Source organism: Cnephaeus nilssonii, assembly GCF_951640355.1.
Source record: "Cnephaeus nilssonii genome assembly, chromosome: 13".
NCBI lineage: Eukaryota > Metazoa > Chordata > Mammalia > Chiroptera > Vespertilionidae > Cnephaeus > Cnephaeus nilssonii.
In genome coordinates this window covers 77462248-77477939 of record NC_137084.1, presented here as the reverse complement: position 1 = coordinate 77477939, position 15692 = coordinate 77462248, and the positions used below count along the sequence as shown (strand labels likewise).

The following is a 15692-nucleotide window of genomic DNA, read 5'->3' as shown; positions in this document are numbered from 1 at the left end:
TAATTTTTCCAGACCTTAGGTTTGTAATTGTTTAATAGGGATAGTATCTGTATAGTAATAATATCTGTCCCATAAGCATATTGTATTAAATGAGACGATATCTGTACAGGAAAGATTCAGCTCTGCACCTGTGCGGAGCGAATACTCACCAACTTACAGGGGTGCTTTCCACATAGCAGCTTGCTTTCCAGGCATGTTTTGGAAGTTATCATGTGAGCATGATGTGTCTTCTTTCAGCACAAGTAAAGAGAGCTCTTCTCAGGACGTTGGAAGCACCTTTTCTGAAGACAGTCTACCCAAGTCTACGACAGTGACTACGCCACTGGCATCTTCCCGGTCTCCTGTGTCAATGCCTGCACACCCGGCTCCCCGAGCAGTCACCGAGGAGGAAATCAACTTCGTTAAGACCTGTCTTCAAAGGTGGAGGAGTGAAATTGAACAGGATATACAAGGTTGGCTCTTCTAAAACTTGTCAAACAGCTATTCTTTGCCTTCTCTGTTTATTTGAGTATTTGGAAGTTTGGTACCGTGAGTACACTTGCTGCTATTGCCTTATATACTATTGAATTTTGCCGTATATGCTGTTACATTTTGGCATGGGGATTGTGACTTCTTCCTTTCGTTCCCTGTAAGATTGGATCACATACTTCCATTATATCGCTGTGGAAAGACCCCTCCCAGATTCCCTCCTCAACATTTCTGGGCTTCCTGGGCAGCTCACTTGCTCATGTCCTCTTTGGTTGGGATTTTTCTATATGGCCTCCTGGTCATGTTGCTCAGACTTTTCTTCCCATTACTTTCTCCTTTTATCTGGGGAGAAAAAATAAAAATAAAAATTCAGATTCCTTCCAGGTTCTTATTCACAGAAATTTAGCTCTCTCTTGCTCTGCCACCTTCTTCCAGGTCTTATCGCTCGGACATTTGCACCCAAGTGACCCATTAAGGTCTTTCTCTAAGTAGGCTGTTTCTTCTTTAAGGAATATTGGTGCCAATTATAAGAGATGATTTTTAAAATCTTATGTAATTATATTAAACTAACAGTTTTCATAACCTGAAGCACTAGCTGCTTTAAGACAGTCTTCCTTCGTGGCTTATCAAGTGGAGTTGAAGTCATCGGAACCCTGGCACAGACAAGCAGTGCTCATTGCTTAGTTGAAGCAGCCTCTGCGATGTGGAGTGAAATCATCTTAACTTAGTCTTCTCTTTTAACAGATTTAAAGAACTGTATTGCAAGCACTACCCAGACTATCGAGCAGATGTACTGTGATCCTCTCCTTCGCCAGGTAGAATGAATTGATGGGAAAGTAGTCAGTTTTGTTCTAGTGGTGCTAATTGAAGATCCAAAAAGGAAACTGGTTAGCTTTCTTTGAAATCAATGAGAACCTCCTGAGATATAAGAATAAACTTAGGAAAGAAATTGGTAGTGTTGTTATTTTTATTTTAGGCTAAAAAAAAGTAATGTATCTTCTGCCACCAGTAGAACTCAAAATATATTTGTTTTGATTCTGCTACGTGTTGCTTTTTGATACATTAGAAAGGCTTGCTGTCAGATATTAATAAAAGTTGTCATGCCACCCTAGCCGGCTTGGCTTAGTGGATAGAGCAGGTCCCAGGTTCGATTCCGGTCAAGGGCACATGCCCGGGTTGCAGGCTCAATCCCCAGTAGGGGGCGTGCAGGAGGCAGCCAATCAATGATTCTCTCTCATCATTGATGTTTCTTTCTCTCTCTCTCTTCCTCTCCCTCTCCCTCTCCCTTCCTTTTTTTTTTTTTTTTTTTTGAAATCAATAAAAAAAAAGCTGTCATGCCGTAGTAATTTAAGTAGTACAGTGGGGAAACCTGAACTAGGGACCCGTTACTTGTCCTTTTCACAGTACTGGGGTCCTTTGTTTACCTGCATGCTTTCAAGGTTGGTTTCTCCAATGACTCTAAAAGGGAGGTAGGCGGGCAGTTCTCATTTTTTTGTTTAGAATGACATTCTGGGCATGGAGGGGAGAGAGGTTCCAGTCAGGGGCATGGCCTCTTAGCGGCTTCTGGGTCAGTGGCCGGGGGAGAGGAGCTGACTCCAGGGGTTGCATGGAGGCATGCATGCATGGCGGGAATGCGTCATGTAAATCTTGGTTTTCCCCATTTTCTCTTTTGTATTATTGCAAAAATTTCTCCACCAGTAAAAAACATGTCAAGGTACTGATTAAATGTAAGTTTAACTTGAGTCTGTGGCCGACTTCACTTTTCCCCACCAGTAGTTACTTGGCACTTAAGCATTGCTTTATGTTCTGCATATTGTGAAAAGAAATGCCTTTCAGGTGTGGAAACTAACAAGTGTGTAGTTGAAAGGGTCTTCACCCCAGATAGGTGAACAGTTTCAAGAGGAAATATAAGGACCATATGACTATTCATAATGAAATACGCTAACTTTTTTTTTAATATATTTTATTGATTTTTTACAGAGAGGAAGAGAGAGGGATAGAGAGTTAGAAACATCGATGAGAGAGAAACATCGATCAGCTGCCTCTTGCACACCCCCTACTGGGGATGTGCCCGCAACCAAGGTACATGCCCTTGACCGGAATCGAACCTGGGACCCTTGAGTCCGCAGGCCGACGCTCTATCCATTGAGCCAAACCGGTTTCGGCAAATATGCTAACTTAAATGTTGGTGCCAAATACAGTAGACAGAGAACAAGATGGCCGCTAAACTACCTGTAGGTCCCAAACGTGGTACACATTTTCTCACCATAATGGTCAGGGTGATTCTATTTTTAGATAAACTGTGTTTGGAATTGGGGAATAAATAGGTCTGGGTTATCTTTGGTTTTAGATCTATAATCATAAGAGTTTAGAGTTAAACGAGGTCTCAGAGGAGGTTATCTAGTTCAGTTGTCTGGTTTTAAAGATTTGGGAACTGAAACATAATTGGTAGATTCCAAGGCTGTGTTTTTGTTAGTTCATCTTGAATCACCAAAATGTCTCAATATGAACAAACATATGTGTACCTTTCTTATGTCTGGTAGTTGGGAATAATCTTGGATTTTAGTAACCTGAGCTTTGTCCAATTACTGCATCTCACTCAGAAATGTGCTTTCTGGTTTGTAGGTGCCTTATCGCCTGCATGCAGTACTTGTTCATGAAGGACAGGCAAACGCTGGACACTACTGGGCCTATATCTATAATCAGCCCCGGCAGGTCTGGCTCAAGTACAATGACATCTCTGTGACCGAATCTTCCTGGGAAGAACTTGAAAGAGATTCCTACGGAGGCCTGAGAAATGTCAGTGCTTACTGTCTGATGTACATTAACGATAAGCTACCCCACTTCAATGCAGGTAAAAATATCTTCACAGGAGCCAGTAATGGGGGAAATCTGTACTGCTCAGGGAAGGGGGAACATTCTTTACAGTTTAAAATAATTTTAACCTAGAATTTATCATGAAGTAATAATGCATTTTTTAAAATACAAACAGTACAAAAGAGAATAAAGAGGAAAAATAAGTTTGTTCTCCGGCTTCTATTCATGAGCCCAACAAGTATCCATTGTCAGGTTTCTTATGCTGTGTTCAGAAACTGCTCTGTGCAGCTACTACATTTTCCTCCATCCCATTTTCCCCCAAATGGGATATTTTCCTTTCTGTTTTGCATCCTTTTATTGTGTATCTTGGTAACCTCTATATTTTCATAAATAAAATTGACTCATTATTTTATTTTAATCCTCACCTGAGAATATGTTTATGTTTATTTTTCTTTTAGAGAGAGAGAAACATCAATTGATTGCCTCCTGTTACGTGCCCGCAACCTGGATATGTGCCCTCACCAGGAATCAAACCTGCAACCTTTTTTGGCGTCCAGGACGCTGTTCCAACTGAGTCACCCGACCAGGGCTCTTTCTTTTTAACCCCATAATCATTCCATTGCATGGAATATATATATAGTTTATTAAACCAGCCTCCCATTGATAGACTTTTAAGTTTTCTCTAGTTTTTTCCTTTTTTAGTAATATTTTGTATACGTTTTTAAAATGTTTTTATTGATTTTAGAGAGAGAGGAAGAGAGAGAGGGAGAGAGATAGAAACATTGATGCATCAACATGGATGCAAAGAGCAGTCAGGCTTATAATTTATATTGGTGCTTTATTCCCTACTGCATGCTTTCGATTTTTATTTCTCTAATAATTTATAACTCTAAAAGGAAGGTAGGCAGGGTAGGAATTCTTATTGCCCACATTTTCCAGCCGAGGTTCTTTAGTTGTCCAGTAAATAAATGGCAGGCCCACAATTCAAATCCAGTTCTGTCTCCATATTCTGTGCTGTTTTCCATGTACATTATTCTCTCTTCCTGTCACATCTTCTCTGAGTGGTCTTATGGCCAGCATTTCACAGCTAAGACCATAGGAGGCTTTTTATTTCAGTACGCACACTTGAGTGTGTTGCATAGGTAAGAACACATGTCAGCATTGTGTCCAGGCAGCAGGTTGTCTATCTGATTTGCTAATGCGATTGGGGGAGGGGGTGGAGGAATAAGCACCTCACAGTAATTGATCTTCATAATTGCATATTTGCAGTGTGAAAGCAGGGACAGCTGCTTGTGAGAGTTACTGTACAAATGACTATACTGCGGTTGTATATAGGAGCCTTGGTATTACACATATGGCTCATTTTTACATTCTAGAAGTAAACAAGTGGAAACTGTCATTTGCTTAGTGAAAAGACTAGTTAATGGCAACCAATAAGTGGATATGTTGTTCTCTAGGGGTTTTGGTTTTGTTTTGGTCAAAACAAAAAAGGTTTAGAAATGAAATTTAATATATCCTTGATATCCTGCCCCCTTTTTTTTTTTTTTTTTTTTGGTTAATCCTCACCCAAGAATATTTTTTCCATTGATTTTTAGAGAGAGTGGAAAGGAGGGAGAGAGAGAGAGAGAAACATAGATGTGAGAGACTGGTTGCCTCCTGCATGCGTCCCAATTGGGACCAAGCCTACAACTGAGGCATGTGCCCTTGACGGGAGTCGAACCTTCAACCCTTCAGTTTGTGGGCCGACGCTCTAACCACTGAGAAAACCTTCTAGGGCTATCCTGCCATTTTTCATCATAGCTCTTAATGACCCAGGTATTATTGGCCATCTACCTATTATGTCAAATTGCTTTCTGATAGCACTTAATTGCATGAAACTTGAGACAGCATAAATGTATTGGAATTCATCTCTAACCATCTTGAGATAGATATTCTTATCAATAATAGATGCAGTGGTTATAGTGATAAAATTATTTTGTTTGAAACTTCCATTGGATCTAATAATTTTTCTGAATTTCCAGGAAATGTTTGGTCCATCCTTACTATTTTACCAGTGATTGGCCTCTGTTCCAAATCCTTACATTCATTCATTCCTTCACTTAACAGATAATTCAATATGTGCCTACCTACTAATATGCCAGGCTCTGTTATTGATGTGCTCTGACTGTTGGCCTTATATTGTTAATACTTCTGATGGATTATGTAAGTGTATATGTATTTTTCATTAGGAAAGACCTTTTGATTTCTCCATCTTTGTTCTTTCTCAGAGGCAGCCCCAAATGAATCAGATCAGATGTTAGAAGAATTGGAAGCCTTATCTGTTGAACTTAAGCATTACATTCAGGAAGATAACTGGAGATTTGAACAGGAAGTAGAGGAGTGGGAAGAAGAGCAGTCTTGCAAAATTCCTCAAATGGAATCTTGTACCAACTCAACATCACAGGATTTCTCTACACCACAAGGTATTCGAGAAGGGCAGTGTGCCAGCGATGGTGTTATTCACATTGCACTCCTTCAGCCAGCCCTGTGCATGTCACCTGATGGAGTGTGCTCCCATGTGCAACTGCAATACATTTCAAATAGAGTTGGTATTGCACAACCTGATGGGATAACTTGTGGTTCAGACGTGATTTCTGATGAGTAGGAGTAATAGCAGAAAGACTAGCTACCTTTTACTCTGTTTAGTTTTGCTTTATTTCCCAGGTTGTAAGAGGAATTATGGTAGGATTAATAGGTGGATTTTATGAAAACAATTCTCCAAAGGTGACCTTTTACCAGGTCAAATACATGGTAATGGAAGGAAACTAGATTTTGGGTGGGGAACATGCAATAGAGTACACAGATGTTGAATTATAATTTTGTACACCTAAAATTTTGTAATGTTATTAGCCAATGTTATGCCTATAAATTTAATAAAAAAAGAATTTGTAACAGCATTAATTGTAATGCTGTATGCAAATGTAAATGTGTCAAAGCTCAAGAACTTTATATATATATATATATATATATATATATAAATTTTTTTTTAAAAGTCCATCTTCCTAACAGATGTTGTTTGTAGGAAACCTTGGCATAAAGGCATCTGACAAGTCAGGAGGAGCACATTAAATTTTACAAGATCATCAGTGGTTTTGCTGAAGTAGCCATTCCTTGTGGTCACAGTTTCTAGGGGAAGCTTGCATAGATTTTTTTAAAGGTTTGCTAGAAAGGTTGTACATTCAACTTTGTGTCCATCCTGCTTGCCTTTACAGAGCCTTCTAGACATTATGTATCATCAGACGCTAATTTCTGTGTCCATCTCTTTATCAGAGCCTTCAGGAGCCTCTGCCCATGGGGTTCGCTGCTTGTCGGCTGAGCATGCTGTGATTGTCAAGGAGCAGACCGCCCAGGCCATTGCAAACACCGCACATGCCTATGAGAAGAGTGGTGTTGAAGCAGCCTTGAGTGAGGTGAGAATGACTGAGGGAGCCCCGATTCAAGAGGGGCGGGCTTTCAGCAGTAATTTCCACAGTTCTCTCACATTTCTGTGATTCTATGTTTCTGCTGCATTTAACCAGTCCCTCTTTATTTCTCCATTTTTTTCTACTCATTCTCTCCATTCTGCTGCCGCAGCTTAAGGAAGCTGAACCCAAGAAACCCCTGCCCCCGGAAACAGACTTTGCAGAGCAGTCAGAGCAGCCCCCAGAGGCGCACGATGCAGACTCTGCTGCCCCGCCTCATTCTGAGGTGTCTGAAGTCGAGATTCCCAGTGTGGGGAGGATTCTGGTTAGAGCTGATGCAGACGGATATGATGAGGAGGTACAGAGCCGAGTGCAGGGTTGAGCTGCTTGTTGTCAGTCTGACCCCCTCTCATGTCACTGCATGTACTTGAAGGTGTTTGGCGATGGGTAACATTTTCTTATTGAAATAAATGACACGAGGCCTATCTGGTTTGACCTTAGTTACTGTTTTTAACAAGATAGCCTTGTTCCCACTGTGCACTGCTCCCAGTATATATCTACCCAGGCGTATATTTATGGGGCCACTGCAGAGTTTAGATGGCTCAGAATGATAGAATTTAGTCCTTTGTTTGGTATCAGGACAAAAACTGCCTTTTAAGTGTTTGTCTTTGGTAGTATGAGTTAATTGTTTTTCCTCCATGTGTAAAATTTCCAGAGGTATAGTGAGCCAAACAAATGTAAATTGGAGTTGTTTTTAATTCTAAAGCTTTAGGAAGAAGCTGTAGAATCCCACGTGGTTGAGGTGCTCCTTACAGTTGTCACTGCACATAGACTATCACGAATCCTGCCCCTTAGATTTGTTTTTTCCTGTGAGATATAGTTTTAAATTATTGAAAGGTTTTCATTTTATAAAGTCATATTTGTGTATCCCCTAGTTTCCAGACTATTTTAAATGCCCTGCTCATCCTAGTAAAAGTCTAACATATTTGTGTGTTTAGGACATACACCCAAACTACAGAACTAAATTGGAATTCTCACCTCAGACATTTCCTCACTGATAGCTCTAACTCAGCTTGGTTCTTGGGCAGTGCCATAACAGATAGTTTTAGACATACATATTGAGTCATCTGTGCATTACAAAGAATGCACAGAAATAGCTTGTCTTGGGCTGTGCGTGTGCATAGGAGTAAGTGTGTGGACCTTGACATTGTGTGGAAGGCAATGCTGTCAGTGTGCATAGGAATGGGTGTAGAACTTGACCTGCAGTAGGTGCTGACCAAGGAGCACACGGCCATGCTTTCTTCAGCAGGCTGCTCACCTGTCCTTCCATGCTCTCCTTTTGAACCTTTCCTCTCTCCTTTTTGTCTGTTTGTGCCCTCTTGTGGTAGGTGATGCTGAGCCCTGCCATGCAAGGGGTCATCCTGGCCATAGCTAAAGCCCGTCAGACCTTTGACCGAGATGGGTCTGAAGCAGGGCTTATTAAGGTATCTCCGTTTTTTAATTTCTCCTCCTTATACCACAGGTATCATAATAATGGGGCACTAATTCTATTAGTTGGTAAACAATAGGATTAACCCTTTGCACTCGCTTGCTTTTTTCTCGATTCCTTTATTCTAATGCTAACCGTGTCGAGTCACACTCGACATCCGAGTGCAAAAGGTTAAAAATGTCTTTCATTGAAGTAAAGCGTAAACTTCTCTTTCCTGTGTAACTAATGAATAAGCTGCCCACCATACCGATCGCTCCTCCTCTCCTGGCACTAACGTGGGCCGTGGTGAGCAGTGCCATCTGTCACCCAGCCGGGAGGGTTTGCTGCTGTTCTTAGGGAATGTCTAGTAATGAAGCTAATGAGACATTGCCTTTGTACTTAGGGGGCTGTAATATGAGAAAGGGGGCCATGCTTTTTAAGGTACTTGAATAAAATTTAAGGTACATGAATAATTTGCATTTATGTGGATTTTTAAGATTTGGGTCCTTGGGACTCAAGGATATTCCTGAAATAATTAAAAGTAAATATTTTTTTCTGAGAACTTTATGAAAAACTGTCTCTTATGAATATAGTATGTCTTTGGTGCCAGGATGCTAGAAGAGTTTCATCCCTTATGAAATGCAAACACCTTACAGACTCCATAGTTGCCTCTGTAATTCCTCCGTAAGGATTTCTTACGAGTCTTCTCAGAGTTAGGGAACCTCTGTCACCTGAGGCATCGGTGTCTGTGCAGAAGGCCACGGCGCGCCCTTTCTGACTCCCAGCTGTCTTTCATAGGCATTCCACGAAGAGTACTCCAGGCTCTACCAGCTTGCCAAGGAGGCGCCCTCCTCCCACAGCGACCCTCGACTGCAGCACGTGCTCGTCTACTTTTTCCAGAACGAAGCACCCAAAAGGGTGGTGGAGCGGACCCTTCTGGAACAGTTTGCAGATAAAAATCTTAGCTATGATGAAAGGTGAGAAGGGACTACTCAGGTGAACCCCCTCCTTCTGGGTCTGGTGTGGCTGCCTTCCCTGAGGGGAAGTGTGCCCTGGCTGCTGTCACTGCTTCCTGAACCTTGTCCCACACAGGTCCATCAGCATCATGAAGGTGGCGCAAGCTAAGCTGAAGGAGATCGGTCCAGACGACATGAATATGGAGGAGTACAAGGTCAGGTCTTTTCTTTAAATCTGCAAAGCCTCAAACATTCATTCCTGAGGCAAAACTTACAATTCTGTGATTTGTCCTCCCCTCCCCCCCCCCCCCCCCCCGAAAAACAACAACCACCTGAATAAGAATGGATAAATGATCTTTTCTTACCCTCAGCATAACAGGCTTCTTTATTCCCTCTTCATCAGAGTGAGTCAGCACTTCCTTTTCTTAAATACATGCTTTAGCCTTGTTCTAGGCATATAATTCTTGAACTCACAGTTTGGGTTTGTTTAAACAATACAGTTTCCTATATTGGAAATAATATTTTTATATTGGAAATTCAGTTTCTGTGCATTAAAGTGCATATATAACTTACAAGTTTTTTTAAAAAGCTTTGTATTGTACGTAAAACAGTGTTCTATACCAGCGAAGGTGTGCCCACCACACTCACTGAGCTTGAGTGTTGTCCTGTGACTGGGACGGCCTCTCCTTTCATCTGCCTCACATCTGGATGGTTTCCTCAGAACTAGAGAGGTCCTTCATTTAAACCAGAGCTGGGTGACTTTGACGTGGGTGCTGCAAATTAAGATGGTAAATTCTAAAGCTCCTATGAAATACCGTGGAAGGAAAGGGCATTAAAAATTAAGATCAACAGTAGACTTATTCTAAATGTTGAATATGTTTCTCTGTGAAAGTCTTTGTGTTTGTTGCTTTTGTGCCTGGCCATATGTGCACAGAGTTTAAAACTTATGTGGTGGGCAGTGTGGAAGTAGTCTGTTGTGGTCATAATCATTAACACGAGTCATCCCTTTTCAGAGGTGGCATGAAGATTATAGTTTGTTTCGGAAGGTGTCTGTGTACCTCCTGACAGGCCTGGAACTCTATCAAAAAGAAAAGTAAGTTGGCCTTTCATGTTGCTAAGACTGTTGGTCGGACTCTCTGATTTATCGGTCCCCACCCAGGAATACTGAGAGTCACGGGCATGCCCCACCCGGTCATGTGCACAGCGTGCCTCTGTTGTCCCAGTATTGCCCTTAGTGTTGCTCTGAATGTCGTCACACTGTGTTTTCATCCTTCACGTAGTGATAGATTTATTAGTAAAGAGATGTAGTGGCCAGAGTTCCTTTGTGGTAAATGAAGATGAACTCAGTGAAGCTGAGAGCTGGTGCAGCCCTCAGTGAGCACCTAGTCCAGTCTTTGTCCGGAAGCCCCAAGCCCAGGGGGCTTTCAGGATTGGTCTTGGGTTTGGGGCCAGATTGTGGAGGAGCTGAGACTGGCTGCCGTCTTTGGCCCTCAGGCTTTTCCCAGTCCTCGGAGCCGCCCCCTCCTTTCAGACTTCCATAATGCAGCCACGGAAACCCTTGTCTGCGGGGCAGGGAGGGTAAGCCCTGGGTGTTGGAGGACACTCAGCTGTTGTTATCTGCCATTTCCTAAGGTACCAAGAAGCCCTCTCCTACCTGGTGTATGCCTACCAGAACAACGCCACTCTGCTGACCAAGGGGCCCCGCCGTGGCGTGAAGGAGTCGGTGATCGCTTTATACCGAAGGAAATGCCTTCTGGTGTGTCTGTCTGTAACGCCTTAGATCTCTGTTGCTCGTTGTCTTTACCACTGCTCTGCAAGCCAGGAGGAAATTAATCTCCAACAGGTTTCACATTTTCCCAACTCTCAAGAGGAGCTTAACATTAGAACAGATTATTTAGCATTACTTAGTGGATATCATTCTTCAGTCCCTGGTAGACGAGGGATGAGAATGGGTTACCCCTTTCTCTGTGCCCTTCACGTGCACCTGCATTTCATCTCATTGCTTTCCTACCAGCCTGTGAGTCCTTGAGCACAGATTTTCTCCTAGCTGTGTTCTCTGTGTCTGGAACTTAGTAAACATGTAATACATGTGTGTTGCAGGAATGCAGTGTTTCTTCTGTGTTCCTTGCTGGTAGATAAGAGTCCTAGTGACTTTTTCTAAAGAGACTCCAGTTTTTTTAAGTCAGGAGCCATGAGAATTGGCCTGCCCTCCGGTGTTGTCGCTGTCACACTCTGGGAATGCTCCTGGCCTGTTTGCACTCGGCAGCACGAGGACAGGCAGACCGATGCCCTCTGTCTACTCAGGTCTAAAGCGGTGCTTGTCCTTAGAAAACCACGCAGGCAGGCTTGCCCGGAGGCTGTGTGCTGTGTGTGTCTTTCCTGAGCCCTTTCCCCTCCCCAGGGTCAGGCAGACTTCCCACCACTGCCCTGTTAGCACCACGTGGAGGAGGTTAAGTCATGACATACACCGACCTCAAGAGCTTCATTTTCTGGTTTACACAGTAGGCCCTCAGGTTATGTCGGAGATCCGTTCCTACGGCATGACGTAACGTGATTTTCGCCGTAAGTCGGAACCCACCTACATAAGCACCTACGTCACTCACATGGAGCACATACACAGCAGCAATGAAGTGAAACAGTAACAAATTTAAAAGAAAGATAACAATTCCTGACCTTTACTTGTGGTAAATAAATAATAAAAAACATAAAGCACATATGTACATACGTCAAAATGACGGAACTTTTTTTTTTTTTAATAAATAAACGGGAGATGGCGATGTAACCACGAAATGACGTACGACGAGTTCGATGTAACCCAAGGACTGTCTGTATTTGATTTCTGTACTGGTTATAGGTGTGGCAGGGCATTTGGAAGCTGAAGAAAGGCTTGTAGATTGGGTGGGTCTGAATTTTATTAGAGCTACACTTTTTAAGTCACCAAACACAGGTTACATTTGGCCTGTCCTGCTCAGCTTCCACGGGGAGGCAGTAAGAGTAAACTGGATGGTTCCCGGGCTGGCTCTCCGCCTGCAGTGTGCGCCACAAGCACCTGGGCAACTTTCACGCGAGGATGATGCGCAGGCCCCTCCCCAGGCAGCCAGACTGGGGCCTGCGCAGCCTCCTGTCTTCTGCAGGTGGTTCTGACGCTCGTGGAGATGGAGGGCCGTTGAATAGGCCTTTTAGTGGAAGCAGGTGTTAGGCAAGATCTTGACTTGGAAGTTTAGGCCACTGGGTCAGAGGCTTAGCTGCCTGAGAGTCACCTTGGGAGCTTTTATCGAGTCCCGGTGCCCAGCATACCGATGACAGCAGCTGATGGGTGGAGGAGGAGCAACATGGTTTTTAGAGATTCCCCCGGCAATTCCAATGGCGGTAAAGTTTGGCAGCCACTTGTTAGGATCTTCTAACGTTCTTATTTATCTTTTCAAACTTTTTTTCACTCTTTTATCTGTAGGAGCTGAATGCCAAAGCAGCTTCTCTCTTTGAAACCAATGATGACCACTCGGTAACAGAGGGCATTAAAGTGATGAATGAGTTGATCATTCCCTGCATTCACCTCATCATCAATAATGACATCTCCAAGGATGACCTGGATGCCATTGAGGTCATGAGAAAACACTGGTGCTCTTACCTGGGGCAAGATATTGCAGGTGTGTTGCTTTTAGCACTCCCAGTAATCTCTAAGGCTCTTGGGAATGACAGAAATTACAGTGGGCTCCCTCTATAGCACAGGTTGCCAAACCTGGCCAAAGGATTATGGGAAGCCCTAAGGTTAGGGAGTTAGAAGTGGACCTGCTCTGCTGAGGGGGGGAAGCCGGGCCTCGGCTCCTCTAACCTCCTGCCTCCTCTGCGGTGCTGAGGCGTCTCCAGACGACCAGGAACGCTGCGTGAACATCACAGCTCTCCAGGAGTGTCCGGCCTCTATTACTTTTCAGTTGCCAAAATCTGGACTCCAATTGCATAGTTTGAAAATCAAAATCCATTTATGCTGCTCCCTGGACAGTGGCTCAGTGGTTAGAGCGTCAGCCTGTGGAGGGTTCAATTCCTAGTCAAGGGCACGTACCTCTGATGTAAGTTCGATCCCTGGCCCCAGTCTGTGCAGGAGGCAACCAATTGATGTCTCTCACTCACATCAATGTTTCTTTCTCTCTCTCCGTCCTCCCTCCCTCCCACCGTCTCTAAAAATCAATGGGGAAAATATCCTTGGGTGAAAATTCAACAAAAAGAAATCCATTTATGCAGCATGGATATCAAGACCTATCATATTAATCAGGATGCCTTTTCGGCCAATTAGTAAATGGACTATTCTTGCTTGTCCTAAGTATTTTAGGGAGGGAGCCTAAAACTAGTTATTTTTAGGGGAGTTTGATAGACTTAGAAAGTTGGTGTATATTCTAATATGAATCTTCTCTCTTAGCTTCTCACTGATGTAAGGATATTCTATTGACTGCCCTAGCTGGTTTGGCTCAGTGAATAGAGCGTCGACCTGCGGACTTAAGGGTCCCAGGTTCAATTCCAGTTAAGGGCACATGGGGCTCAATTCCCAGTAGGGGGTGTGCAGGATTCTCTCTCATCATTGATGTTTCTCTCTCTCCCTCTCCCTTCCTCTCTGAAATCAATAAATATATATATTTTAAAAATTATATTCTATTGACTTCAAAGTGCTCGAGTTTATAGTATTTATTGAAAATTCTATTATAATTAGTAGGTGTGACTTTCCTTTTAATGTCTTCAATTTTTGTGTAGGCCATGTGTGATATATGGCTGCATTTAGTGCGCTGTGTACACACTGTATATTTTAATCATTTGAAAGACAATCGCACCCTTATATTTATGATACAGAGTGTTATATCTGCCTTCTCAAAGCTTAAAAGAATGAGTAAAAGATCTGTCCTGTCCATAATGAAGTCAGCGCAGTGTTATTCTTCCATATGCCAGGTGGTCGGCAGCACGACCTAAAGCTTTGGTGTACTTGACAAGTCAGTCTTTGCTCCGGGTTGGGCCTGAGGGTGTCACCATCTGTTGTTATTTGGCCAGAGCAATGCTCTGCGGTTGGGTAGTGGGCTGTCTGGAGGGCCTTCTCATAGAGTTTCAGACTTAATTAGTGTTCACTAGAGTTCTACTTAGCTGTATATGTAACCATCATTTTCTCTCCACAGAGAATCTGCAGCTGTGCTTAGGGGAATTTCTACCCAGGCTTCTGGATCCTTCTGCAGAAATCATTGTATTGAAGGAGCCTCCAACTATTCGACCCAATTCTCCCTATGACCTTTGCAACCGGTTTGCAGCCGTCATGGAGTCAATTCAAGGGGTTTCAGCTGTGACCGTGAAGTAAGCGGTCACGTGTTCAGGGCCTGCCCTGGTCTTTGGTTGCCTGCCCATTGAACAGAAGTCTGTTACCCAGTGTTTACCTTGGGAGAGGAATTAGGTGAAAAGGAAGATTCAGATCCAGACCCCAACCATGCTGTATGTGTAACAAAGGATTGAAAATAAAATTGCACTTTTCAGGAACAGAATCACTAGCCTGGTTTTCCTGAAAGAGGCAGGAGCAGTGCACTGGGGTGTTGAATTATGCGGGAGACCCGAGATGGCCTGTTCTATCCACGGGAATGCTTGGGCTTTTCTAAGCCTCTGCCACTTTTTAAATGATCCTTCAGCCGTAAATATTTTTGACAGCAGAATAGAAGGGTGAGTCATTGGAACCTGAACCAGATGAACAGCTCCTAGTTGTTACAAATGACATTTGAAAATTCTTAACTGCCAGAGATAAGAAATATAAACCTTGCCTGGCTTTTGGCAGGATGGCAAGTCAGGTTACTGATAAACCACCGCCCTTTTACGTGTGGGTAGAATACAAGGTCATGTGGCCGGATGATGTGGAAAAGTCAGAAGAAAGCTGCCTCTCCTTTCTTCTCTCTCTCTTATTTATATTTTTAATGAAACCAGAAAACCTCCTGAGTGAAAGAAAGGATTTTAGATGGAATAACATTGTGAAACTTGACTAACGGTGGTGGGTTTGTGTGGTTGTTTTCTTTTTTAAATGGGAAAGTGAGTGTATGTAAGCTCTCGGGTGTTTCCTGCTGTTGACCCTGTTCTTTTTGGTGAGGGAGCCTTTATTTTATTTTACTTTTTTAATTTAAGTATAGTTGGTATACGGTATTATATTAGTTTCAGGTGTACAGTACAGGGATTCGACACTTATATACCCACAATGTGATTACCATACTGAGTCTAGTAACCATCTGTCATCATGCAAACTTACCAAATATTATTGCTATGTTTCCCTTTACCTGTTTTCACTCATCCCTCCCACTACCACCATTCCCAACAAAACAAAACAAACACAGGCCCATAGAAACAGAGATCAAACTGATGGTTAAAGATGGCCTTTTTATCATTGTTAACCATTGAATTTTCTAGGACCTGAAAATTGTCAGAAACATGTCTAAGGCTGCTGCTGACCCAAAAGAACATTTTGATGCCCTCTCCCTTTTTGTTTTGAAAAAATAAAGGACGTGGGTTTGTAAAAAGAAATCTATATGTATA

At 42.9% G+C, this 15692-nt stretch overlaps 1 protein-coding gene across 7 annotated transcripts in view; it reads left to right on the top strand.

Moving 5' to 3' along the window:
* Positions 1-15134, top strand: part of USP28 (ubiquitin specific peptidase 28) — a 66919-nt gene extending 51785 nt beyond the window's left edge. For 5 of the 7 annotated variants that reach the window (XM_079787162.1, XM_079787161.1, XM_079787163.1 and 2 more), the window contains 11 exons: positions 238-452; positions 1213-1283; positions 3094-3322; positions 5553-5747; positions 6595-6734; positions 8992-9170; positions 9286-9364; positions 10163-10242; positions 10782-10905; positions 12601-12796; positions 14306-15134. In XM_079787162.1, coding sequence (XP_079643288.1) covers positions 238-452; positions 1213-1283; positions 3094-3322; positions 5553-5747; positions 6595-6734; positions 8992-9170; positions 9286-9364; positions 10163-10242; positions 10782-10905; positions 12601-12796; positions 14306-14481 — 1684 coding nt within the window. In that variant the 3' untranslated portion in view covers positions 14482-15134. Of the gene's footprint in view, positions 1-237; positions 453-1212; positions 1284-3093; positions 3323-5552; positions 5748-6594; positions 6735-6897; positions 7084-8113; positions 8210-8991; positions 9171-9285; positions 9365-10162; positions 10243-10781; positions 10906-12600; positions 12797-14305 lie in introns of all 7 variants that reach the window. The other 2 variants (XM_079787167.1, XM_079787166.1) reach the window with 1 other exon arrangement.
* Positions 15135-15692: the final 558 nt, after the last annotated feature.